Source organism: Cololabis saira, chromosome 16 (assembly GCF_033807715.1).
Source record: "Cololabis saira isolate AMF1-May2022 chromosome 16, fColSai1.1, whole genome shotgun sequence".
Lineage (NCBI taxonomy): Eukaryota > Metazoa > Chordata > Actinopteri > Beloniformes > Belonidae > Cololabis > Cololabis saira.
This window is the reverse complement of record NC_084602.1, coordinates 28883032-28910011: the sequence shown is the minus strand read 5'-3', so window position 1 is coordinate 28910011 and position 26980 is coordinate 28883032. Positions and strand designations below refer to the sequence as shown.

Genomic DNA, 26980 nt, shown 5'->3' with positions numbered 1-26980 from the left:
AATGGTTCTCGCCGCTATCTATAACCTGGAGACATAGTGGCCTTCGCATGCACGCATTCACACATACACAGGCACATTGTCTTAACAATCAAACTCATGACCATCTAAATTATGATTTAGTGGCAAAGATAGTCTCCCCTAACACCACTTACAGACAGATGTAACAGATAAAGGCCATATTTAATGTCCTCTTCAAAGAAATTCATGTCTGTGACGTCTGCAGTGACTTGGAGGCCGCTGGCTGTGGCATTCCTCCCCCCGGGGTCAATCCAACACATCATAAACGGTCTCAGTGATTTTAAGAAGACCAAATATTGGCCGACTGATAAGTCAACCGGAATGCAGCGGTGCAAACAAAATAGTTTTGGACTGGTGTGCGGGGACGGAGCATTCACCACATTCTGAGGTCTGAGGCTGTTGATGAATGGCAGATGAAGAACGTGTCCTCCGGCAGGCGAGCCGGATACTTAGGCACTTTTGACGAAATTGTGATGTATTTTTCTGTTAGATGTGAATTACTGCGGGGCCGTTGCTGTCAGAGTCATCAAGGCGTGACGGGACAGACATAAAAGCAGCTGTAATATGATCAATTTTTGTTTCTGTGGGAGGGTAAATAAAGGACCGAGATGGGAGCTCTTTGACCACCTTTGCCACCTTAACCACATCTAGAAGCTTTGAGGCCGACTCCCTCTGCAGGCTACACACACACACACACACACACAGACACACACACACACACACACACACACACACACACACACACACACACACACACACACACACACACACACACACACACACACACACACACACACACACACACACACACACACACACACACACACACACACACACACACACACACACACACACACACACACACACAGCTGTTGGTAATCCTACTTAAGCGTTTGTACTTAGGTTCTCCTGTGAACGCCGAGCTAATTAGTCTCAACTAAACTGCAACATAAACAAAGAAAAACCTAGCAGCGGGTCTATCTGTCTGTGCTCTTCCGTGCCGTGTTTGCAGCAGCGAGGATTCTTCTAAAAACAGGACAGAAAGAAGAACATTGTCTAACGTTTTGAAATATCGCAGGGCCTCCTCCTCGGGCCAGCCGCTGACTGTCAGAGACACACGCACAATCGCCGCGGGGGGAAAAGCGCTCTCTTTTTTCCAGTCAGACATGAAAAATTCCACCCTATATTTGCTGACGCCAGATAGAACAACAGGACACACAAGAAATGACCAAATTATTTACAGGGGCATTACACAGCACATTTAATTCACTTAGATGATGCAAGTAGACAACACTTTTTTCAGAATCAGATGAGGAGCTCGCTCGGCCCCGGCCCCGCTCTCCCTCCTCCCTCCCTGCGTCTCCACCTCCCACTCTCCTCTAAACTCACCGGCCAAGCGTCTTTCCTGTTTACTTACCTATGAAGGGAAGTAAAATGCCCACTCTGTGTGTGCTCACTCTTCCCTATTTACACTGACCCATACAGGAGGAAGCCATTACAACCTTTCAGCTGTAATTCAATAAAAGTTCTGATCTGCATTTAGAAAAATAAATGGTCCATGAGTGGAGGAGTATTTTTCTCCCCCACTGCATTATGACAATAAACCATTTTCTGTATTGGGACAGAGGGTACGGGGGCGGGGTGAGGAGGGGGGGGGGGGCGATTTGTGGGAAGAAAGCACCTGTTGGTTACTGGAAAAGACGCTGCGTACCACCACCCTGCGGTTGGGATATTTATTTTTTCTCTGGGCCTTAATGGTTAGGAACAGTGAGCAAATAATAGGTGTAGCAATGTCTTTCTTTTGCTTCCAGGAGCGAAAGAAGGTTGTAATCCTCGAGGTAAACACAGTGAGAAGCCTCGGCTCTTCAAAACCGGGCTGGAATCATCACAGGAAAAAGGGAGAAGTCGATCCTGTAACCTCAACACTTCGGTCTTAGTCCCCTAAGAGGGCGATCAAGTCAGACAGTTCTGAGATGAAACGCATAGTGGAACATTTACACATATCACACGTTTGCTGCGAACCACCTGGAATATTAATTGTCGTTCTGGAGAGCTGTGAGTAAATGTGTGTGTTTAGGGGGCAAATGCAGGCTCGTTGCACGTTATTGTGCACGCGCTAGTATGCACAGAGGTGTGAACGCGAAGCCGTTTGACACATCTGCTGCCGTTGCATTGATGTATGTGACAGCGGCAGCTTGCCTTCCTTTCTCACAGCTCTGCAAGGCCCCCACCTTACCCCCAGCACCTCGCCGCTCAGAGCAACCTGACTACTTGCAAACATGAGCACACACACAGACATGCACAACAACCCCATTCAGCGCTAACGCTAAAATAACACACTAAAAGCAGCTTATTGCTTTAATATGATCTGTCACCGGAGCCAAATAGGCCTTCTGTGCTCAACAAGGCCAAAGCAGCGCCATCAGTACTGGGAAATCTGCAACGTCTGCAGGCACGCAGCCAAGAGGCCTGACAAACAGCCCTGCTTATTCCCCCCCCCCGTTCCAGTACAAGACACTTGCCCATGGACAGACAGTGTAGAAATGCAGCACAAAGGAGGGATAACCGCTCTCAACAGGCTACGTGGCCTCGTTGTGTTGTCAAAGAGTCGTGGTGGGTTGGTACTTTGTTGTGGCACCCCCTTTACGTCCCAGCCTGCCTCAACCCGCCTCCCGCTGGATGGTTTGTCCTTGTGCGGTGCTGCTCCTGTCTTCTGTCCCACACATGCATACATACACACACATGCACAGACACGCAAACACACTTGCAGAGTGCTTTATCCCCTTATCAGAAAAGGAAGGCTGCGCTCTTTGCTCAGTCTCATGTAGCAACTTCCGCTGTGAGCAGTTTGTTTTCAGGCCTGCGAGGGGGATTTTCACACTGCTGATGTCCCCAGAGAGAGACACAAGCATCTGCCTAAGGGACCAGACAATCCCCCAGCTGTGGCCGTAGCGAGTCAGCAAGAGATAAAAGCGTGCCAAGGCTCTTGTTGACCTCCTCCAGAAAGCCTAAATAATGTGTCCACAAAACCCCCTCGCCACTACGTCGTGTGTTGCCGTGTTTATGATAGAGACGAGCGCTCAGCGCCAAGAGATTGTGTGAACAGGATCCGGCTGAATAGCATCCCCTTTAATGAAACGCATTCATACTGAAAGTGTCACAACAGTGTTATGTAAATTAATTTAAAGCAGTGCAATGTCTGCGTGTGGCTAGCATCAAGTCATTTAGGCCCAGACGAGACAGCCACAATCACCAGCCAAGGGTAAAACCCACATCCCTCAGGGTCAGCCTCAAAACAAGAACTCAGATTTGCCCCACTGTAAATACTTAATGGTGTGATTGGCGGCCTTGGAAAGCATGGTGTCAAATACACTGCTGCTGCAGAGAGGCTTCTCGAGCTGCTGCCCGTAATAGCCCAAAAAGGGAAGTGTCAGAAACAGTGGCGGAAATACGCGGGGTGGGAACGAGAACGGGGGAGGCTCAGGTCCGCTAGAGAGGAGGAAGAGGAAGACAGGTGTATAAGAGTTTGCTCAACAGATGTTGAAACGTCCTCCGTGTCTGTTGAGGGCAAACGGAAGTCTGCTCGCAGGCGAGCAGGCACCACTGCAGCAAGTGCTCAACTGTCGCTCCGCATCGCGCTGTCGGGTTTCAAAATCCAGATAAGGATGCAGCTTTTGTGTTTTGAAGCTTTCAGCACTTGGCTCTTAGTACATTAAGGGCTTCCCTGACGTACAACGAAGGGCAAGCTCATTTAGAGCGGTGGCAACACTGAAATAGCTAATTGACGCAAAAATAAATAAAGTGTAAAAAAACAACTCACACCAGTATATTTAACATCTAAATAGGAATATATTACCACCAGCTCCCATTCTGTGCCTTTAATACTAGACTAATCAGTGTTCCTTATACTATGTGGACATTTTTGTACGTAATCCTACACTTTACATACCAAGACTTGACAGTCTACACATAGTTCTGACTTTTAAGTGTGATACATACAATCCACATTAATTCTAGTCTGTTATCAGGGGCCTATCAAGTCCATTTATACTTTGAATACAAATATTTACACTTCAAAAATATTCGGTGCAGACTTGGTTTGGGGCCAAAGCACGTATTGCCCTTTGCTGTTCAGATAGAGTTTCACTTAGTCCCTGAAAAAGCATGAGGCCCTTCACTAAAAAGAGCTTGTGTTTAATGTGTCTCTTTCTGGATGGGAGCATATGTTTCTTTATTTCAACGGACACAGAGAAACTGACAGAGAAAGAGGGAAGAAGTTGAAAAAAGTGGCAGCGTGGAGGGAGGAAAAGGTTTGGCGATCACTCGGCCGTGGCATCGTTTTTTTTGGGTTTTTTTTTAAGTCCGAGCAGTCACCTCACCGAGCAAACACTGTCTCTGTGTCGGGCTGATACGGGCTTTGTGAAGGGGAGGGGAGGGCAGGACTTGGTGGATTCTGCTATTGGTGTGGTCTCGTCTGCTCTTTGAGCGCCGTGTACCCGCTCATGAAAAACAGCTTCCAAGCACTTACTCTTCAGCTAAATCAGCATGCTTCAAAGCATCGGGCGTAAAAGAGCAAAAGCAGCACGTCAAGTTACTCTGCAGCAAACATAAAACACTATCAGGAAATAAAAAACACGCACACATGCACGCACCAAACAAAGCCGGGGCTGGGAGCGGCACACCCATTTCTTGAAAACTCAGCCTTCGAGTACACTGTTAATACCAAACGTTTTATATCAAGCATTTTATTTATTCTTCATAGACTTCCATAATGCTTTCAGATTATGCGACCACTACGCTGAGAGGAGGCTAGTAAATCTACAACCTTTAGCGTCCATTTTCAACTCTGGATGCATATTGAGCGCTGCTGTTTAGGCCTCATGTGTGCATTGGCTCCCAGCTCTATCTTGTGGTTATGATATCATAGAGAGAAAAACAAGGGCATTCTTTCCTAAGTGCACCCTGACACATTAAATATTCATCTGACCACAGAAACCCCTCTGAAATGGGGCTGGTGTGGAGCACCGGCACCCCTCTGGCCCTGGGCCTTGCCGAGGAGAAGTCAAATGTTGGCGGTCAGACCCAACGCGCTGCGGCTGCAGCCAGGGTCAACCGGCCGGAAAGTGTTCGCATCAACACGAGGGTGAAACCAAGTATACAAGCCGTGTGTGTGTCCCGATGGGATTTGAGACGGTAAAAACTTTTCTTTTTCACAAGAGTAAAAACGTGCAGGAGAGAAATAAACAAGCACTGAAAATAAGGCAGTCGCAGTGATTAGTATTTTTTAAAATCACTCTGAACCACATATCGGTTTGACGCGGAGTTTAAAGTGCCTTATTAAATGGCCATAAATGCAGTTTTGAAGGGAAATGGGGTTGATTTTTAAAAGCTGAAGTTAAAAGGGACGAGAGTTCATGTGCTTATTTTGTCCAATAATGAAATAAAGACAAGAAGAGAAACACAGAGAAGGAGAGAGAGAGTTCCAAGCAGCCTCCCAGTTGATTAGTGGTGTTAACAGCAACTGTGGGGCCTGGGTTAATGGGCTCCAGCCCTTGTTCCAATGATGCTTCCACCACCACCCCCCCGATAAAAAAATCACCCTCTCACAGCTCACTAAACCCCCTACTAGAAGCTGTGAACAGTGTGTCGCTACATGCAGAGTGTGTGTCCCTGCCAGCTGGAACTGGGCCACAGGATCTACAGTTCAAGTGTGTGTGTGTGTGTGTGTGTGTGTGTGTGTGTGTGTGTGTGTGTGTGTGTGTGTGTGTGTGTGTGTGTGTGTGTGTGTGTGTGTGTGGGCATCTGAATGATCACTTTCATCCCTAAAGAGCCAGCCCAATTCATCTCAGACCACCGCCGGCCACAGAAAAACTGACCAATTATGATTTTTCTGCCTGTGCCGTCTGTCTTTTTCCAGCCCGTAGAGCAGTGGGATGTATCATTTCCCTGACCTCAGCCATTTGAGGTGGTGTAAATCTCTTAATAACTACACAAGGACACATATAGGGGCTATATTTGGAGGGCCGCTACCCCTGGCTGGCCCTGCTCTGGCCTGGAACAGACAGTAGCCACAGTGTCTATGTGGCTGCTGGAGCCTCGTCCCGGCGCTCTTTGAGTGTGTGTGTGAGGGAGACAGAGAGAGAGCGCTGGCCCGCCGGTCCTCCCATCACCGCTTAAAGAGAAGATAGATCAGCCACAATTGACCTGAATAAAGGAGATACTGCAACAATGAGTAATGGAGTGTTTATCCATTCAAGTTTGTTCCTGAGTGAAGAACAAACCAAACAAAGAACAAACTCTCTCTCTCTCTCTCTTACACACACACACACACTCACTGTGTTTCTTTGGCATCTTAATGCTCAGGAAAACAAACAGCTACTGAGCAGAGGCAGAACTGCTGTCTCTGCTTAGACAGATTAGTCACGACTGAGTCTTCCTAACACGCAGAACCTTTAAGGTAACTGCTGATCAGTAGTGTACAACCGTGGCTCCTCGTACCCTTTCATGCTCGTTGGAGGCAGGGTTATAATAGTTTTGAATTGTTCATTTTAGTTTAGTTTTATTACGTTTTGACTTTTTCTCCTTCAATTCAGTTAGTTTTAATTTGTTTTTAGTGTGGGTTTGCTAGTTTTTATTAGTTTATATATTTTCAAAAATGCTTAGTTTTTATTAGTTTTAGTTTTAGTTTTAGTTTTGACGTCACGGACCGTGAGGCGTTAAGGTGCCGTAGTTGCCAGTTGGAGATAAACGGCCAGAGCGGTATAAATCGATCATACCAAGAGGCTTATATTGACAGGGACGAAAACGGAGGAAATTATATCTATAATTTCAGTTCGTTTTAGTTAGTTTTCTAAACACGCAATATAGTTTCAGTTAGTTATCGTTTTTGTCTTTTAATTTTCGTTTTTATTTAGTTCAGTTAACGAAATTGTTTTTTCAATTTTAGTTTTCGTTATTTCGTTAGTTTTCGTGAACGATAATAACTCTGGTTGGAGGGGTGTCGAAGCGTGGCGTTTCTATACGAGGAGAGGATGGGAGAGGGGCGGTGGGCACAGAACAAATGGAGCGAGCGGTAAGCGGGAGGAAACTTCACCCATGGGTCAGCCGGCAGAGGGAAGATATATTGCCCATGGGTCAGTGGAGAGAGAGGACGGGCAAAATCCATATTGGCCCCGTCTGCCTTGCCCCCTTTATATAGTGATAAAATATTCAAATCCAGCCATTACTTCACATTAGGCTGCTCTGTAGAGATGCCAGGGAGAAAACCACAGAATGTATACATGCCGGTTCACACACGGTTTGGGTGCATTGATAGTTACATTAAAATCTCCTCCTCCCATTAGGGGCATCCGGACTCATGTCTGACATTTAAGGCGTGTTCACATGTAAAGCATGTGCATGCACGATTACACATATGTATTAGTACGTGTGCGTCTACATGAAAGGACTAATCAGAGGATTTTTTTTTTTTTCTTCTCGCTCTCTCTTTCTTTCTTTTACCATTTCCCTGAAGGGGATGTCAGAGTGATAAGCGCTAAGTGTGTTGGTTAGTTTTCTAGGTGCAGCAGAAATGCGTCATTTCTCAGAGTTAGTTCTCACCTCTAGCTTACACACACACACATACACCTACACCTACACACACGCAACTCTCTTTCTGTTTTCTCTCTCTTGTGTTTAAGACTGATGAGTATAAGGTCTGGTAGCTTTGTCTGGGTGTTTCCTTCTGACTAAGTGCTGTGTCAGTTAGACCTGCACCAGAACGTGTGTGAGAGTGTGTGTGTGTGTGTGTGTGTGTGTGTGTGTGTGTGTGTGTGTGTGTGTTATTGGGGGCAGATATAGTCACTACTTCTTTTCTTTCTCCTTCATCTTACTTTTTCTCCTTTCTTTTTGAAGCTAAGCAGGAAGATAAAGATCACTTACCTCCATCACTTCGTAGAAACGCCTAAAGCAGCAGTTCGCACTTTTTTAGCCTTTAAGGTTCAGGAAAAACAACATTCCTCAAGCAATTATTTTCGAGCACTTACACTATCGTTATCTGCGGGTGACGTGGCAGCAGGTGCAGCTTGGGCAACATTTAGTGTCTAGCCAACGTATTTCAAGGTCTGCTGACATTCTAATAATATTTTTGTGTTTGGTAGCAGAAAACACGGTGACAGTGTTTGTCTCTTTACGTTTATCTTATGCAAGTGAGCGACTTCAGAACAGAAGCTGCCGATGGTCTTTTTATTTTTCCTGCAATATTCACAGTTTAAGCAAAGAGAGGTTGTTTCATCCCTTTAGAAATACAAAGCGTCTTTACATTTTGCTGTTAAAAAGGAGGTAAAAATAGCATGACCTTGACTTCTCTCTCTGCTGTTTTGATATTTCAGGGCACAGAGTGAAGATAGAAGACCCTCAGAAGATGCAGTTCTCCGAAAGGCTGTCAGAAATCGAGCGCTACCAGCGAAGTATGCGGATAGGTCCAGTGAACAATAATCAACGCCCCATTCACCAAACCCACCTCAGCACCACGCAAGGTGAGGACCTCTGGCACACGCAGGCTCGGTCCCAAATAGGTATAAACCCGCAACACACTCAAAAACCAGCTCACTTTGTCATTGTTTGGATTTCAATTGTTCATGTTTTGTGAGAAATGTGTTGCGGTTTCACATGGCCAGGGGGGTGCATAACCCGTGCTACAAATTTGTCAGTATTTGTCACTTTTAAAGGAGCTTGAGGCAGGATTTATGAAAAAAATGCGTATACGTTTTAAGTTTTCTAGTAATAATGTCAGATGAAGCGTTCCAAACCAAAAAGAATGAGCCCTCTAGTGTATCTCTCCGTTGCCTTGAACAGGCTGTGTGCTGCAAAATGTGCTGCAATTCTGGGCCCGAATTTCCCGCGCTGTCCTGCGGATGTGACGTCAAATGACGCTGCATGCGCGTTCTCCCGTGCCGGCTTCGCTGTTGGCTGCAGTACCCCCGACGGTCGTCGTGGCGCTAATGAGTCTCATTTCTTATTCTTGCCTCAAGCTCCTTTAAAGGAGCATGAGGCTCCTTTTAAGAAATGAGACTCTCTAGCGCCACCCTTCACCACGACGGCCGTTGGGGGTACTGCAGCCAACAGCGAAGCCGGCACGGGAGAACGGGGAGAACGTGCATGCAGCGTCATGTGACGTCACATCCGCAGCCCAGCGCGGGAAATTCCGGCCCGGAATTGCAGCACATTTTGCAGCACACAGCCTGTTCAAGGCAACGGAGAGATACGCTAGAGGGCTCATTCTTTTTGGTTTGGAGCGCTTCATCCGACATTATTACTAGAAAACTTGAAACGTATACAAATTTTTTTCATAAATCCTGCCTCAATCCTGCCTCATGCTCCTTTAAGTCATTAGGCCGAGTGCTGCTAATGTGCGTCTTCCCCCTACGAGAGCAGAACAGCCGCGTGTGTCCGTGTCGGCTCCGTCCCCCGGATACCCTGCATTAGTGGGTCCGGGGGCCCCGCAGCGCGCCAGGTGGCACGGCGGGCGCTGCCAGCCACGTTTTGGCCCGGGCGCTGGAGCTGGACTCCAAGCACCACATATTACAGCCTCAGGAATGTAGCGGCCGTCCGCTACCTTGGCAATCACGTCACTCTCAGACTGGTCGAATGTGTGGGGGTGGGAGGAGGGCAGGGGGGCGACTTAGACTGAGGTGGTGTGATGGGAGGGAGGGGTCTGTTTCAACATTTGTACGTGTGTGTGTGTGTGTGTGGACAGCTGTGTGGGAGATGACTGGGAAGAGGATGATTCCTCACTCGCCGTCATGTGTCACGGCGTCTTCAGCAGGAGCTCTGCATGCATGCGGGGTGAACACACTCTCCTCCCACGCACTCTACAGTTGTCACGATCGACTAATGCATCCCATTACCTCTGTATCCGTACAGGAGGACTTGTTTGGGAGTGTTGAGTCGTGCGTGGGTGACAGTCATGCCGTGTTTGGCCTTGTTCTCAGCTTAGCCAGCACTTACTCATCAATATGGGGCCTATCTTAACAGCTGACTGCAGGGAACACGGGATCTTTCACCCGCCCCCCCCCCCCACTGCGCTGTTGATGTTTGTGGACGTCGTTACCTCGAACAGCCTGTGACAGGATGAAAACACGTCAGCCATTTTACAAACACCAGTTACTGGTAGCGGAGGAGATAAACCGTGCAACGCTTCGACAACAACACTGCCGCTGTGATCCCAACTTTCACTTGTCAGCACCACTCAAGGTGACCAAACTTAAAAAAGGATTTTTTAAAAGATCCATGTCTATAGATGATATTTTGGTACGATAACCCTTCCTGAGTGGCAGCTGTATCATAGTTATCAGCTCATGAAGTTACCCCCCCTTCAGAAAATTACATTTCAGATGCTGGTGCATATCCTGGTTTAGACTCATGTACAGGATATCTGTTCATGTTTCACAATATTGTCTTTGGTATCATTTTAAGCGTTCATTCAAGCTAAGATGTGAATCTTCCTGACCAACATCGAGGTCACTGCAGCTCTTTAAACTATAAACAACACACATTTGTACACCATTTTCGCCTAAAAGATATACTATCTTTTAGCCCTGTGTCACCTAGGAACAACAGAGACACAAAATACAAAAACTGGAATACTCATAGGACCATAACGATTCAGGAAATGTATAATACACCCCATACTATATCATTGTTGTGAGCCTTAAACTAGAAGAGCATCATTGGGCTCCTATGAAACTATAACAGCCACTAATGTCACAAACTGGTCTTTATCGTGCAAATACAGGATGATACAGCTGCCACTCAGGAAGGGTTATCATACCAAAATATCATCTATAGACATGGATATTTAAAAAAATTATAAGCAAGTTTTGTGACTTTGAGTGGTGCTGATATCTGGTCTGGCCCATGGACTATCTGGAGTCTGCCAATAAAAAGCCCCCTGCAAGTAAAAACTCCACCAGGAGCTCTGGGTTTGGAGGCCTTCTTGGAATATGTGTGTGTGTGTGTTAGGGATGGGCGGTATGGACTAAAAAATGTATCACGATAATTTCTGGCATTTATCCCGATAACGATAAAAATGACGATAAAAGAAATACCAATTCAACTCCACCTTTTCAACTATAAATCTATCTCGCTCTCAGATCCGCCATGTTTGTTACACAAAAACATCATCAATGGGAATTTATCCTCTTTCTTTCTTTCTTTCTTTCTTTCTTTCTTTCTTTCTTTCTTTCTTTCTTTCTTTCTTTCTTTCTTTCTTTCTTTCTTTCTTTCTTTCTTTCTTTCTTTCTTTCTTTCTTTCTTTCTTTCTTTCTTTCTTTCTTTCTTTCTTTCTTTCTTTCTTTCTTTCTTTCTTTCTTTCTTTCTTTCTTTCAGGCTCATTTCCTTCCTTCCTTCCTTCCTTCCTTCCTTCCTTCCTTCCTTCCTTCCTTCCTTCCTTCCTTCCTTCCTTCCTTCCTTCCTTCCTTCCTTCCTTCCTTCCTTCCTTCCTTCCTTCCTTCCTTCCTTCCTTCCTTCCTTCCTTCCTTTCTTCCTTCCTTCCTTCCTTCCTTCCTTCCTTCCTTCCTTCCTTCCTTCCTTCACGTACGTTGTGCGTGGATTTAACGCAGAACCATAAATCAGCTTTACACAAAAACATCATCAACAGGAATTTATCATTTTTACCGCGAGATGACAAATTCTTATTGTGAGGAATTTTTTTGACGGTTTATCGTGAACGGTAAAATATCACCCATTCCTAGTGTGTGTGTGTGTGTGTGTGTGTGTGTGTGTGTGTGTGTGTGTGTGTGTGTGTGTGTGTGTGTGTGTGTGTGTGTGTGTGTGTGTGTGTGTGTGTGTGTGTGTGTGTGTGGGTGAGTGTGAGGTGTACAGACATGGTTCAGACATGGTTCAGACGGCAGACGAGGAGCTCTGCTCTCGTCTCTCCCTCGCACAGGATTAGGGCAGGAATTAGAGCATCACAGGCTCGCGAGGCTTCAAAGGGCGGCGACGTTGCAACACACATGTACGGGCCGCAGACGCAGACGGAGAGAGAGCGCCGACACAACATGTTAACATCAGCTGGAGGTGTCAGAGACGCTGACGGCCTTGAGCCTCACGTTACAGTTGCCCGTGGCTGCAGGCTGTCTATAAGAAAACCTTTGTGCCTGAAAAGAGCCGGCGGAGGGGGAGGGCTAGAAAAACCACACACCTTAATCTGCGGTATCGCCGTCATGACGGTGTACCGCAGGGTAAGAGTGCTAAAATAATTAAATAAGAGCGCGGAGAGGGCCTTTTTCTCCCTCCCTGACTACCTCTCGTTGGAGCGCGCCAAAGCTGCAGTATTAGAGACAAAGCTCAAACGAAAATAGACTTGTTGTTATAAATCCCATTCAGAGGGGGCCGGGCGGTGTTTACACATCAACAGCACACACTTTTCTGTTTTTCACAACTCTGCCAGACACTGTTGTACTTTGCAGATACTTTAAATCCCAGCGTCTGTTTGTTTGACTATTGCAGGGTGATATATCACCCATCGGCAAGTTATAATTAAATGGATTCCCATCTCGCTGTTACAAAAGATGTTTTTCATTATGAGGGGCTGGAACTTTACATCCCCCCCCCAGACTAACAAGGGGCTAAAAAAGAAAATGTAGCGTTACCTCCTTTTTAAAGCCTCCTTGTTTTTCTTTTTCTTTTTTTTTTTCTCTTCGTCTGAACTATGAAATACTGTCTCGGTCTTGTTGTCGACACATTATGTCTCCAGACATCAACTCCATGGTGAATTCTTAAATCACACATACGATTGCACCACAGCCACATCAAGAATCAGGAGCACGCACACACACACACACACACACACACACACACAGAGCGGTGTGCTAGTGTTGCATGTCCTCTGTTCGCGCCCCAGACAGACAGGGTAATTAAGAGCTCATTACAGTGCAAGCAGTGGCAGGATTCCTGCACGCTGGCAGACGCTCCGCTCGCTGCTTGTTTTTGTTCTCCTGTGGCCACAGGTAAGCCTGCTAGACATGTGGAATGACTCTAAGTCAGGGCGGCAGTGGTGTGTGTGTGTGTGTGTGTGTGTGTGTGATTGAAAATGCATGGTTCACCTGGTGCAGTCAAGGAAATCTGACAGTCAAATACTAAGCAGTTTTTTTTGAAACCTCAATACACCTCCAAGCATGTAGCGAGTACAGCGAGGAGCATGTATCCTCCTTGTATCTGTGGGTGGCAGCTTTTAGTCTCCCTTTGATACACAATGTAGTTGATCATCTAACATGCAGCTTTGACAGCGTATACAGACGTTATCTCCAGTCTTAAAGGGGAAGCAAAAGCCTGATGGGAGATTTGATTTACCTCAAAGTAAAGAGTGGAAAACAGTTTTGCCTTAATCCTGTCAAACGCAGACAAAACTCAACAGGCTCCTGGCACGGCCTCAGACACGGCCGAGGAGAAGGGCGCTCTTTTAACTCGAATGTGTTTTAACAGCGACTGAAAGGAGGAAAAAAAGAAAAGAAAGGGAACACCAATTTAATCATCCAAAAAGAAAGCTCTGGCACTTGTGAGCTGGTATCATTTAACATGTTATTTGTTCCAACACCTGCGTCTCCCCCTCTGAAGATGAATATCAGATACGAGCATAATGTTCCACCATCAAGTGCTCGGCGCTTTGATGAGGACCCAAAAGTGTGTGTGTCTGTGTGCACGCCCGTGTACAGTAAATGTGTGCGACTTCATTGCTGATGTTATTATAGGCGACTGCGAAAATCTTGCAGAACCGATACATCCCACACTTTTCAAATTGGGCTCAGATTTTATCGAGCAAGTTCTATGTAAACGAGCAATGTGAGCTTTTTCTTGGAAAAAAAAAAGAAGAAAAATCTGCGACTTCCACAAACGCCAGTGAATCTGATTCCACCTATAGTGGAACTGGTGCACATCTGCTGCAGCTGTGTCCAGTAGGAATGGGTGATATTTTACCGTTCACGATAAACCGTCAAAAAAATTCCCCACAGTAAGAATTTGTCATCTCGCTGTAAAAACGATAAATTCCCGTTGATGATGTTTTTGTGTAAAGCTGATTTATGGTTCTGTGTTAAATCCATGCACAACGTACAGGAAGGAAGGAAGGAAGGAAGGAAGGAAGGAAGGAAGGAAGGAAGGAAGGAAGGAAGGAAGGAAGGAAGGAAGGAAGGAAGGAAGGAAGGAAGGAAGGAAGGATGGATATGAGCCAGAAAGAAATGAACCTGAAAGAAAGAAAGAAAGAAAGAAAGAAAGAAAGAAAGAAAGAAAGAAACATATGAGCCTGAAAGAAAGAAAGAAAGAAAGAAAGAAAGAAAGAAAGAAAGAAAGAAAGAAAGAAAGAAAGAAAAAAAAGAAAGAAAGAAACATATGAGCCTGAAAGAAAGAAAGAAAGATATGAGCCTGAAAGAAAGAAGAAGAAAGAAAGAAAGAAAGAAAGAAAGAAAGAAAGAAAGAAAGAAAGAGAAAGAAAGAAAGAAAGAAAGAAAGAAAGAAAGAAAGAAAGAAAGAAAGAAAGAAAAAGAAAGAAAGAAAGATATGAGCCTGAAAGAAAGAAAGAAAGAAAGAAAGAAAGAAAGAAAGAAAGAAAGAAAGAAAGAAAGAAAGAAAAAGAAAGAAAGATATGAGCCTGAAAGAAAGAAAGAAAGAAAGAAAGAAAGAAAGAAAGAAAGAAGAAAGAAAGAAAGAAAGAAAGAAAGAAAGAAAGAAAGAAAGAAAGAAAGAAAGAAAGAAAGAAAGAAAGAAAGAAAGAAAGAAAGAAAGAAATGAGCCTGAAAAAAAGGCGGAAGGCAGATCTGAGAGTCATTCCAGTTTTGCAGGTGGACTCATTTAATTAGTTTTTATTAATTCAAATTTAATTGGTGTAGTTTAGTAGCATTTAGTATCTTTTAGAGCAGTGTTTTGGCTCCAAAGACTGAATGTGGTGATAGATTTATAGTTACAAAAGTGGAGTTGAATTGGTATTTTTTTTATCGTCATTTTTATCGTTATCGGGATAAAAGCCAGAAATGATCGTGATACATTTTTTAGTCCATACCGCCTATCATCCCTAGTGTCCAGGGAGTCTCATTGGTTTGTGTCGTCGCCTCTGGACCGGTCCCGACGTGGCCGTGCTCCCGCGGCCTCGTCCTCAGCGACCACAGTGTTTACTCCTCACAAACATGACAGATCCCCCCCCTGATTGGAGCTGGTACCCCGGCCGCCACCGCTGCAGCTCAGAGCTGTGCACCAAGTCACACTTCCAGAGTGACAAGATCAGTCAATTAAAAGCAGGAGCTGGATATCAGCACCGTCGAGTAGCGCTGGCTCAGACTTTTGAGCCAAGCCGTCACGCTCGTTGGGTTTCATGCCTATTCCTGCCAAACCCGAGCAGGAAGCTCTGAGGTAAATACAACAGAAAAAGAAGCAGGAATCCGCACCAGTCCCCTCCGATACTCTGTTTTACTTCTGCACTCTGCTATTTACATAATATGTCAATGACCACCACAGACTTTATTTATTATGGTGCCTGAAAGCTTCTCTTGTGGTTAGTCTCTTTTTTTTTTCGGTGACCATTAGATGAATAATTTAAACTGCAAATGTTTTTGTTCTTCAACAACAACACACACACACACACACACACAAAAAGAGAAATCTTCTGAAGCTGGCCGTGTGGTGAGAAACACAAAAGAAAAAGAGAAGTGAGAGCAAGATGGCTTTAAAAAAAAAAAAAAAAAAAAAAAAAAAAATTCCACCAGATTCAAATGTTTGTGTAAGTTATAATTTAAAATCAGAGTCAGGCTGAGTTTTACATTTCAGTAATTACAGAAACTACATGTGTGCCATGAACAGTCTCTATTGAGTCTGGGACGAGGGGAGGGGCGGCAGGACGATGGGCTCTCAAACAGAACATAGGATTTTTCAGTCCATGTGTTTGTTTTTGCTCACATTATAAGTGAGGACTCAAAAGACATATCAAATGTCCCACATAGCTGAGCCAAGGCCGTGTTCCTCCCCTCTCCAACATGCTCTCTTTCTGTCTCCTTCCTCTAACACGTTCTCCTTCTCCCTCCTTCCCGTCTGCTGGAGTCTTTTTTTTTTTTCCTGTCTTTCTTGCTCTCACATTCTCTGCCTGTTGCGACGCCTAAGGCCTAAACGAAACAGGAAGCCATGCACAAGGCCCAGCATTCACTGTGTCTCAATAACATGCTTCATTATGGCAGGCGCATTATATCTCTCAGAGGCGTCGCTGGATCCGGAGTCACAAGGATGGACGCGATTTTGGCACAAACATCATCTCTGCCATCCCTTTCATCTTGCACAGGCACTTCCAAACGCTGGGGCTTGTGTTTATTTGCTTCCGCCTGCACCGCCACCCCAAACGCCGCTTATTAGCGATGCAGTCACCCCGTATTCCTGTTTCCAGTCCCTGCCTTTTCCCCGCCCGGCGGCTCCGCCCAGGGGGCCGGGCTTGTTATTAACAGGGGTAATCTGTGTCTCTGGTATTGACGTTGTCTGCCGGCCAATCAAAATATTTGAAGGAAATGTTTATTTTCTTGAGCGAATCGCACCAGCTGCTTGCAAGCTTTTCTGAATAAGGCCATTTATGTGTAAGAATTTGCCATTGTGAGGCGTAGCGCCGGACCTCTCGGTGACTGAGTGCTGATTTGGGTCTTTTGCAAAGGAAGTGGAGGAGCTCCGGGGGGAAGCACAGATCTTACACACGCCGAGCCCCGGTGTGGCTTATAGGTGAACCACTCAAGTGGCACCCCCTTCTCTCTGGCTTCAGCATCTTTCTATATCCTAATTGGCGCAAGCGGCGGTTTTGGGAGTTTCGCAGTCTCTCGGTCAGTGGAAACCAGAGTCATGGTGAGGTTGGAAGATTCAAACAAAAACAAGAAAATGATCCTGTAATGGGAAGTTTTTCTGTTTTAGTCAGAATGTATTAAAATACATTTAATAACAAGAAGTGAAACAATGCAAAACACTAAACTTGAGGGATCCAGAGCAGATTTCTGTACAACATGTGCTTAAATTGCCCGTGTCCACAAAACTCCGTGCAGGTTGTCTTGTAGCAAATGTGCCGTTGCAGACCTTGAGCAAACAGCCGGCTGTTTGTGTCAAGCATTCTGCGGTGTGACCATCGAGTGTGAAGCAGGGTCCCACGCGTTGGGCCAGTAGGTCCTTGACCCCGTCTTCACTTCCTGACAGCTTTGGCTGGACAGGCTACCGAGTGTACGCTCCACAGATCTCACCTCCTCCAGTGTCTCGCCTGAAACACCCAAAAATACCTCGTATGCACCCATGGAGCTTGTTTTTCCGAGCCTGCTCTCACTGTGGTGAGAAATCCACCCCTTCTCTTCCCAGTCTTCACTGCTCCGTCAGCAGAGGCCAAGCCTGTGACAGGAACACACATCTCCGAGCCGCCAGATGTCAAGACACTTTTGACCCGTCTGTTTTTAAAGCGGTTATTTGGACTGTGTCGTAGTAGATTTCTAGGACGAAGAACTTCTTCACCGTGATCATACTAACTTTACAACCCTGTTGTATTGATGTGTTTCAAAAATATAAATCAGCGGATCCTCTGACCGTCCCGTCTCTTGTCTGTTTGTTCCACTAGCCCTGTGGCAGGATCAGATGGACACACCCGCCCTGAAGACCTGCAAAGTGGAGGAGGACCTGAGAACATGGCAAGGTGAGGACCTGCACTGTCCACCTCCATCCATGTTGTGCAGCTTGCGCTTGCTTGCCCAAACCAAAGGTGTTTGTTAGTTTCTAAGATGTAAATCACAGCCTGAAGTCCGACCACTAAAACCAACTTGAGGGGTAAAGTCATCACCGGTTTACAACGGACGCAAACTTCCCAGAAGGCACTCTCGAAACAAAGCTTTCAGAATTTCCATCAAAATCAAAATGAGTCATAATCGCTCTCCAATTAAAGTGGGTGATACATAACACTGGACTGGCTGGCAAACAGCACCACTGGTGTCACTGGTGCCATCTCTGCAACAAGCAAGTCTGTAGGACTCTACTTCATGAAAGAAAATTCCTGGACTGCCACCAACCCTCCATACCTCCTCCTTCTTCCCTCCCACTGCTTCTTTCTTTCTCTCATGCGTTTCTCGGAGATTTGGATCCCTCTCGCTCCATCGACAGCCCCCCTCGGCCTTCCAGCCGCCCCCTGCCCAGAAACCGCACCAGACGAGCTGAGTCGTCCACTCACTCTGTGATGAGGATGCACATTCAGATGCAAAGAAGTAAACAAGTCGGAGGTCCGACTCTCGGAGCGTCTTCCTTTTTATGCAGCTCATCAGAACCGACTGCTTTAAAGACTAGACTCGGTGTAATTGCGTATTGTATGTCGTTTGAGAGGCATTCGCTGCTGTGTTTGAAAAATGTGCAAATAGTTGAGACTTTAAAGGCTGAACTTTTACCTGCAGATGCTACAAATCTGTACGGCTCCATCTTTTTAATTACAGTATACAAGCGAATATTCACCGGTGGCTTTTACAAGAGACGACCATGTCTCTCGGAGGAAAAGATTTACTTAACAAATAAACGTAGCAATCATGTCACCTTGTTTGTTGATGCATTAGGAAAATCTCCGCTTTTTCTGTAATCACAAGTTTCCTTCACCCTTGCTCGTACTGCATGTCACAAGTTGAGAACATGCAAAATCCCCCGGGCTCCCGTGATGGAGCGCTAACGTAGATGAGGCTTTGGGGCTGTTGACCACGGCGCCGCAGCTCAGAGGTGATCATCATTTGCATTCGACATGATGCTCTGACTGCAAAGGCTTGGGGCTTAAATAAACACTGGGAAATCATTTGTATTCATTTGGGTCTCCTATTCTTCACCCGGGCCGAGCGGGGGGATCTGCCCCGGTGTTGTGTTGCCTCGTAGTCGTCGCTCTGTTAACAGTGACTATGTTTACATGCAGTCAAAATTCGGATTATTGCTAATATTCCGGTTACTGAAACATCTGGAATATTCCGTTTACATGCAAGAGTAAAAAGGGTTTTCCCTGTATACATGGTGATTAATTATTCGGGATATCTCGATCAAACCAGCGACGCACGGAGAACGTGATGATGCAATTACCGTCATTTCTGCTTCTTCTTCCTGTATCCAAATTCAAAACAAATGCTGCTTCGCGCAACTTTTAGCTCACTTTCTTGTAAATCTGTCTATCCCGGTACTTTCTACCGTCTACAAATGCCAAAATGTTCATATCCTTCATTACATTTATGAAGTGATTAGTCTCCTCCTCACTCCAAAAGTGTGGCGTGGTCTTGCGTTTCCCCGTGTTTATAAGAACTTCCTGGACTCAAAAGACCAGGATTCCTTGCAAACAGAACATGCGCAGAAAACAAATTCATGTTCCGTTTGATGGGGATATTCCATTTGGCGTTTACATGACCCAATATTTGGGTTTTAAAAGGAGTAACCCAGGGGTCATATTCGGGTTTTTAAAAACCGGAATATGAGCAAATTCGGGTTATTCAAAGGGGTTATTAGTGTTTACATGGCCATGCAAATTCGGGTTATTGCCAATATTGGGGTTTTAAAAGGGTTATTGAGTGCATGTAAACGTAGTGAATGACTGCAGGTCGATAGCGCGGGGAAGGAAAAGCCTCTCTCGTGGGGCGATACGATCAGCAACAATCTCATCTTTCCACGCCGCTGCACCGGCCCGCTGTGCTCTCTCACCCCTTTTTCCTCCCCTCCACTTATTTGCCTGAGACACCATTCCCTGGCCCCTGGCCGTCACAGTTTGCATCAATCCTAAGTAAACATTTCACAGGTGAGCGCCTGGATTTGCATCTTCCCATTGCCAGCCACCACATTCGGACACATACACAAACAACCATCATCCCAGCACACACTTCCACCCAGAGACACGATCGCTCTCAAACAACCAAAATCAGTTTCTCCCCGTAAGCAAATGAGACAAACCTAGCATATCTTGGTTACACGCTTGAGTGTGGACTAGTGGACTTCTTAAGCTAAGTGGGAAAGGCGGAGGACTCCGCTCTTGGAGTTGCCAGGGTTTTTAAAAAGCGCACACTGGCGATTACGCTTCAGAACTAGAGGAGGAAAGAAGCAGCGCTGGAACACAATGTTCTCAATAAAAAAAATAAAAAAGTCCTGATTCCCAGCTACCCGCTTGGTAGACCAGGAACTTCACATACAGGCAGGCTGTGCCAGCGAGCCCTCTGGGGTCCATCCCTTCTCCTGTCCCTGCAATTTAGTCAACACATTTCAGATGAGCCCTAATGGAGATCATGTGTGGTTTCGTGCCGCTGACGTTGCAGGCAACTACTGCGAGGCTCGGTTAGGAAGACCCTCTCAGCCAAAGATACACCACTGTTACCACAGCCTCAACAGCGCAGCCTGTATTTACAGTGGGTGGGGGAGGGTGGGGATGCAGGAAGGTATGCGACGTAGTTAAGAGGGAGAAAAAGCAGACTGCTTCTCAATTACAGAGCAGTTTGTTTAGCCCTCTCCTCCAGAGGGAGCTACTGTACTGTCGAGACGTTTAAGGTGGTAGCAGACGCCTCCTGGCCCGCGGCCAAGAGCCTGAGACTGAACAAGCCCATTAAGGTGTTGTGATAAGTGTCCAGTCCAGTTTCCCCTGACAGAGCGCAGGAGTCGATCCCACACCGCAGTTTAGCCAACACGTTTCCACCAACTCCAATCAAGAGGAGATCGTGTGCAGGGTGGGCTTGCAGGAGCCAGAGCCATCATGTCCCCCACGCCACATGTCCCCTCCCCAGCTCCACCCCGGAGCCTAAATTTAGCACAGGCGGAGGAAGATGAAGGGATGCACGCACACACAGTGGGAGCAAAGGCTTTTTGGGATTCTGGTAGGAAATAGTAGGCTGAATCAACAGCAGCTGAAGGGTTGGATTTTCCTCGCGTGAAATCAGATACGAAGCCCGAATGCAGTGCCTGGTAGACTCTGGAAAAAGAAACAGCTCCCCCACCACCACCACCAAATTCCCAGATCCCTTAAAAAAAAAAGAGGAACTTCAACTGCGGTACTGTGTTTTTTGAAAAAAAATAAAAAAAGAGAGAGAAAAGTAAAGCAGGGCCCATGGAAAGTGCAAAGGAGCAGGGGTTTCTGTCGCTGAAAAATGGACCCCGCTCTCCAGACGTAGGGAAAAGAGATTTCAACAACACTGTGGCACGCAAGTTTGGCATTCTCCCTCGGGGCTGTGGCGTGCAAGCACTTGCTTTTTCACAAATACAAGCTCCCTTTTCTCCACCATCCAAATCTACATTTTACACTTGCAGTCATGTGGGCACGTCGGGCTCATGTAAGCCACGTGTGGGCGGACAGATAGCCGCGGACCGAGGTGTATGTGAGCGGATGAATGTTGTGTGAGAGTGGCAGGTGTGAAGAAGTGGGTGTGCAGGCCGGTAACTTCAGGTATGAGGAACTTTCCTTCAACCACTGCGGTGCACAAATACTTACAGACTTTTGCAGTATTGTATTTGGCTCTGGCTGCTCGCCACCTGAATTTCTGAATATTTGAGTGTCACAAGCATCAAGAGTCAAAATGCTCGACTTGCCAGGCAAGGCTTAATCATTTACACCTGGGAATCCTTATGCATTAAAATGAGTGACATACAAACACGTAGCAAACTGAGAAACGAAAGGGGAGGATAGATTAATCAGAGATGTACTAAGCTTAAAATTGTTATAGCCTTGTCAGACATATGGGCCGCAACAACACAGTATAAAGCTGGGTGTTACGTTTAAGTGGAAAGAGAGTTAAGAAACACATCTCCATCTTTATTTGTGTTTCCCTTTGGTCAGCTGAATAGTCCCAGGAGAGTTCAACCGTGCTCAGTTACCTGAGGTTTCCACGTGACGATCAACTCTGACGGGTCCCAGACTGATGCACGCTAGTTTAGATATTCACAGATATTCATTGTCTTGACGCCCTCTCCTTCATTTTCCTCCCGTCTGCCTGTCTGTCTCTCTCTGCGACTGTCTGCCGATGTCGCCAGTGTAAGATTTATGCGGCGTTGCACAATAGTGCAACAAGCCGTCAGTGTTTATACGAAGCACCTCTCAGCATCGACAATGCCTCCTTTCATCGCTGCGATGAAGACAGAAAGCTATACGTCGATCTCCTTCCGAGGGACTGGTGGAAGGGCTCGTGGCAAGGGGGGCCCTTTCATAACTTCAGACTTGTGTATGGGGCTGTGGGATGATGTGCTTTCACTGCTTGATGACTGTTATTCAGCCAAAAAATGTCTCAGTTCATTACTTTGAGGAAACATTTCCATCGAATGGTGTATCGCAAAGAAATCTGAGCTGAGATATGGGGGACTGGGGAGGTATACTGCTCTGGAAATATGGCTCTTTTTTTTCCCAGAATAAGAATAATAGAAAGGGAGAAATCTCTTGAGCCCCTTGTTTTAGGGCTGGGCGATATGGAGCAAAAGTCATATCTTGATATTTTCTAGCTGAATGGCGATACTCGATATATATCGATATTTTTTCTGTGCCATAATTGGGGTTTCCCCCAAAGCATTATAGCATAGCATCTCTGTTAGCTTCATTTTTTCTGAGGCAAACCCTTAAAAAAACAGTCAGTTTTAATACAAAGCCTCGTGCCAAATGTCACACAGGTTCATTTATTAACAGAGGTCTGCACAATATCAAAATGTATAAAACAAATGAAATAAAAATAAACTGCCTGCATATATAGAATAAAAATGCTTCTTGAATAAGATAAAACAAATATCCCTTTCCTGCATAACAATTAAATTAAAATACACTGTGCAATCAATACAATGTAGACAGTAACAGGCAGACAAATAACAAAACATTTGTGCAAATCTCAAATAAAACATTCAAGTCAATTTGTCACAAAATAAGCTATATCAAAATCATAAAAAAATATATATATTTTTTTTTCTCTCGATATGTATGAGACATTTTGTCTCGTACCATAAAAACACACTTTTTTAAATGTGCTTTTACTTAATATCTAATAATGTACTCTATAATATCCAATGTTATTATTTTCTAACGTTTTATTGTATTTCTATGCTCTTATGTTTTTATATTTTTGTCATTTTATTGGATTCTGCCTTTTAATTCTGCTTTGTAAAAGCACCTTGTAACTGTGTTTGGAAAGGTGCTATACAAATAAAGCTTATTGTTATTATTATTATTATATCGCGTTTGAAAATATATCGATATATATTAAAATCTCGATATATCGCCCAGCCCTACCTTGTTTCATAAGTGCAGCAGCAGTTTCCACGCCTGACCAAATGTTTCTCTTGTGTCGTTGACAGGGACTACAGACCTGTTCCCGCAGAGGACCACCTTCCCGTCTCTGTCACCACTGACCGACCCTCGCTTCTCAGACCCCCGCATGCACTACCCGGGGGCCTTCCCGTACTCGGCCAACACCTCCAGCACCGGAATCAGCGCCCTCAGCATGTCGGCCTCCTCTCGATACCACACCTACCTGCCTCCGCCCTACTCAAACAACCAGTCTCAAAACTTCCAGTCCAACTCCTACCTGTACTACGGCACGGGCTCCGGGTCCTACCCGTTCTCCATGGTGGCGCCGGGGAATACCGGGGGCGAGCGCTCCCCCACCCGTCTGTTATCCTGCTCCGGGGCCACGGGGGCCGGGGGAACCAACAGCCTGATGAACCCGGGGCTGAACACCCAGAGCGAGGGCGTGGAGGCCGACGGCAGCCACAGCAACTCCCCCACGGCCATGAGCGCTTCGGGTCGCTTGGATGAGTCTGTCTGGAGGCCTTACTGACTGACAGACAGCTAGAAAGAAAGAAAAAGAGGAGTCCGAGACAAAAAGGAAGGAAAGGTGAAGAGTAATGAACAAAAAAAAAAGAAGAAAAAGCTGAACACTGAAAGAAAAAAATAAGAGAAATGTTGCATGTCCGTCTTATTTCTCTGGCACTCGCTTTAAAGACTTACTGCTTTTAAGAAACCAAAACAATTCTCTTGTGTATTTTGTAATTTTTTTATTTTTTATTTCCTTTGAATGAACTCCTGCACTGCGCTGAAACACGTACTCTAAAAAAGACCTTTGCAAAGCCATATTGAGTTCAGGCGACGTTCAGCGGCCGCTCAGCTGCAGACGGAGGCGAGAAGCCATAGCAGCCTTTCTGAATCATCTTTTTTCTCGGCAAAGCCTCATCACTCATCAAATACACAGCAACAGAAGAGAGCGGAGGTACAATCGAACCCTACGCAGCACGGCGAACTGAAAAACCACAGCAGACATCCATCAAACAGACTGTTCAGACTGATTTGGCTCACTTGGCAGGTGGAGAGGAGGAGACTGGGTGCTCGCTCCGTGACTGACTCCTCGCCAGGCTTGGCTGCACTGCTGTAGCAATCAGTCCTTTTAAGCTTTCATTTCTGTAAAATATGAACATTGCAAAAAAAAAAAAGTATCGTGAGCTGTAAAAAAAATACAAAAAAACATTTGCAGTTGCATCCAGGGCTGTTTCGTGTACTTTTGCAGTACCTTATTGTCTAATTTATTATCTAAAAAACACCCATTAGCCTTTGGTGCTTCAGTGTGCAGTTGATTTCTCTAAACAGTTGCTGCATTATTGAGAGAAAAAGCATTTTAAATGTCAGGACCCACATGTTGGAGAAAATGAATCCTACTTTGCTGTGTCATCGGTGTATAAAGTTTCACGGGGATAAGGAATGTAAAAGGCAAACGCAGAGGGAGTTTGTTTTATTTTCTGCAGGTATGTTGAAGTCCGGTTCTCGCCTTTACCTTCTTTTTTTCTTCACTTCACAAACAAGCCCTTTTCTAAAGAAGTAGCCCTATTTTATTTTCCTTTTTTAACTGGATGACACAGTTTACTTTTGATATTTATTTGAGCCAGATTTTGAGGAAATGTATGCATTTACCCCAAATCCTTAAGCATTTCTCCTTACTTTTCCTTTTCTATATAAATATATATACGGTATATACGCCATGTTTTGCTGTTAAGTATAAATTTGGAATTTGTGTAATATATTGCAACTAAATTATGAAAAACAAAAACCTTTAATGTTATTATTTGCCTGCCAATGTAGCTTTGATGCACTAAAACCTTTATTCCAAATGAACCATGCCCAACAGAATATGTTCATAGTACTTCTGCAGCTGAAATCCTTTAAAACAATTTCCAAACTGCCTTTGCTGAAAAAAAAGCCATTTGCTAATTTTTTGCACTATTTTCAACTTTCATCCATCTTTCCTTGGTTATTGTTAGTTATTAATATATCAGAAGGTGTCCAGAACGAATTATCAAATAGCCCTGCACATATGTTTTAACACACATGAAGTATTCTTACAATCAGAAAGTAGTCACACACACACACACACACACACATACACACACACACACACATATTCCCGCACCACAGGTGTGTGTGCACATTCCCCCCATCCAGGGTCACATCCCTGCAGTTATAGATGTTATCCACTGGCCCTTGAGGAAGAGGAGTTTGAAAATGAAGGGACAGAGGGAAGAGGAGGGGTCAGAGAGGTATCTTCTTACCAACACCGAGGGAAGTTGTTGGAAAAAGAAGAAAAGAACAAGAAAAAGAAAGGAAAAAAGCCTTGCACAGGTCCCTTTGTTCTGTGTGATCAGTGAGTGCTCCGACGCTCCTGTAGCCTATCAATCTGTCTCTCCAGCTTTAATTTAGCCATCATGCCCTGCCAGCAGTTCACACACATGCACGGACCATCTCGGCGTGACCTAAGGTATTTATAACAAGGTTATCAGGTGACTGATATTTATCAGGAAAGTCTTTCACAAGAGGGAAGATGATTAGAAATGATGACTCTGAAAAATGGTGGTCGCTACATACGTAGGTGAGGTTTCATTTCAAGGTGAGCCAAAGAAGCTAGCGTTTGCCGCTCAGGTAAAGAACTAAATGATGCAAAGTGTTTCTCAAACCCTCCGCCTTATTGCTCTTTTATTCTTCAAAGAACTTCGGTCTGTGCCTCATTCCTATTGCCTTCTGGATTAGAGGAATAATATGTCTAGTTTCCCTGTTCTCTCCTCCAAAGCCTGTACATGTTTGAAAACCCCACAACTTTATTACGGGCAACAACAATCATGCAGCTAAAGAAAGTATATGTGTGCTGATATCTGTGCTGTTACTTCCTTAAAAACCAAAGATGTTCACAATTGCCTGTAATATTGTTTGGATGTTAATAATGAGATGTTTGGCCAATCAGTCGCGTCTTGGCTGGTCTTTAATGTCATTGTTTGCAAAACTAGAAAGCCAAAATGTACAAATGAATTGATTTTTTGTTTTTTTCTGTATTACATTAAAAAAAGCACAAATGTTACATTAATTTTGTTTCTTTTTAAAAGGATCCATTTCTCTTTTTTCATGTACTTAAATGGTAAATCATTTTGCTGTCTTCATTTCTTTCGATGCTCAAAGCATGTACATTTGAAACTGATATGTTAATTTAAAACGTTCATCTATGTATGTGATGATACCATTAATGCTTCCATATTGAGTGCTTGTAAAGTTTGCAGATAATGTAGTTTTTAATCATTTTAATTAAAAAAATGTGTCTCACGTCCGTCTACAAAGCTGCTATTATTTTCTGAAAATTATTCTTTGTTTTTTGTTTTTTTTTTTGGAAGGGGGGGGTTGGTACTGGACATTAAACTATAGACCAGAATCTGCAACAACAGCAAACATGCACAGAAGAAATGTCATTTTTCGTGCAGAAACTGGGTGAATATATACTATACTATACTGCACACTCTGGGTTTGAGAGCGTGCAGTATTTGTTTTCATGGGGATTACTGAAGTTATACCTATTACTCTAACCCTTAATGGCCGATGCATCATATTTTATACATGCATTTCTGATACAAAAACGTTTTATTCAATAAAAAAAAATTCTACAAAATGTATGAAATAGAAGAAAAAAAACAATTATCTGATGTATTCAGGGAG

At 44.8% G+C, this 26980-nt stretch overlaps 1 protein-coding gene across 7 annotated transcripts in view; it reads left to right on the top strand.

The window, feature by feature from the left end:
• Positions 1-26593, top strand: part of runx3 (RUNX family transcription factor 3) — a 52302-nt gene extending 25709 nt beyond the window's left edge. For 3 of the 7 annotated variants that reach the window (XM_061744172.1, XM_061744173.1, XM_061744175.1), the window contains 3 exons: positions 8388-8573; positions 17615-17689; positions 23314-26593. In XM_061744172.1, coding sequence (XP_061600156.1) covers positions 8388-8573; positions 17615-17689; positions 23314-23795 — 743 coding nt within the window. In that variant the 3' untranslated portion in view covers positions 23796-26593. The remainder of the gene's footprint in view (positions 1-8387; positions 8574-17614; positions 17690-23313) is intronic. The other 4 variants (XM_061744174.1, XM_061744178.1, XM_061744177.1 and 1 more) reach the window with 4 other exon arrangements.
• The last annotated feature ends 387 nt before the right edge of the window (positions 26594-26980 follow it).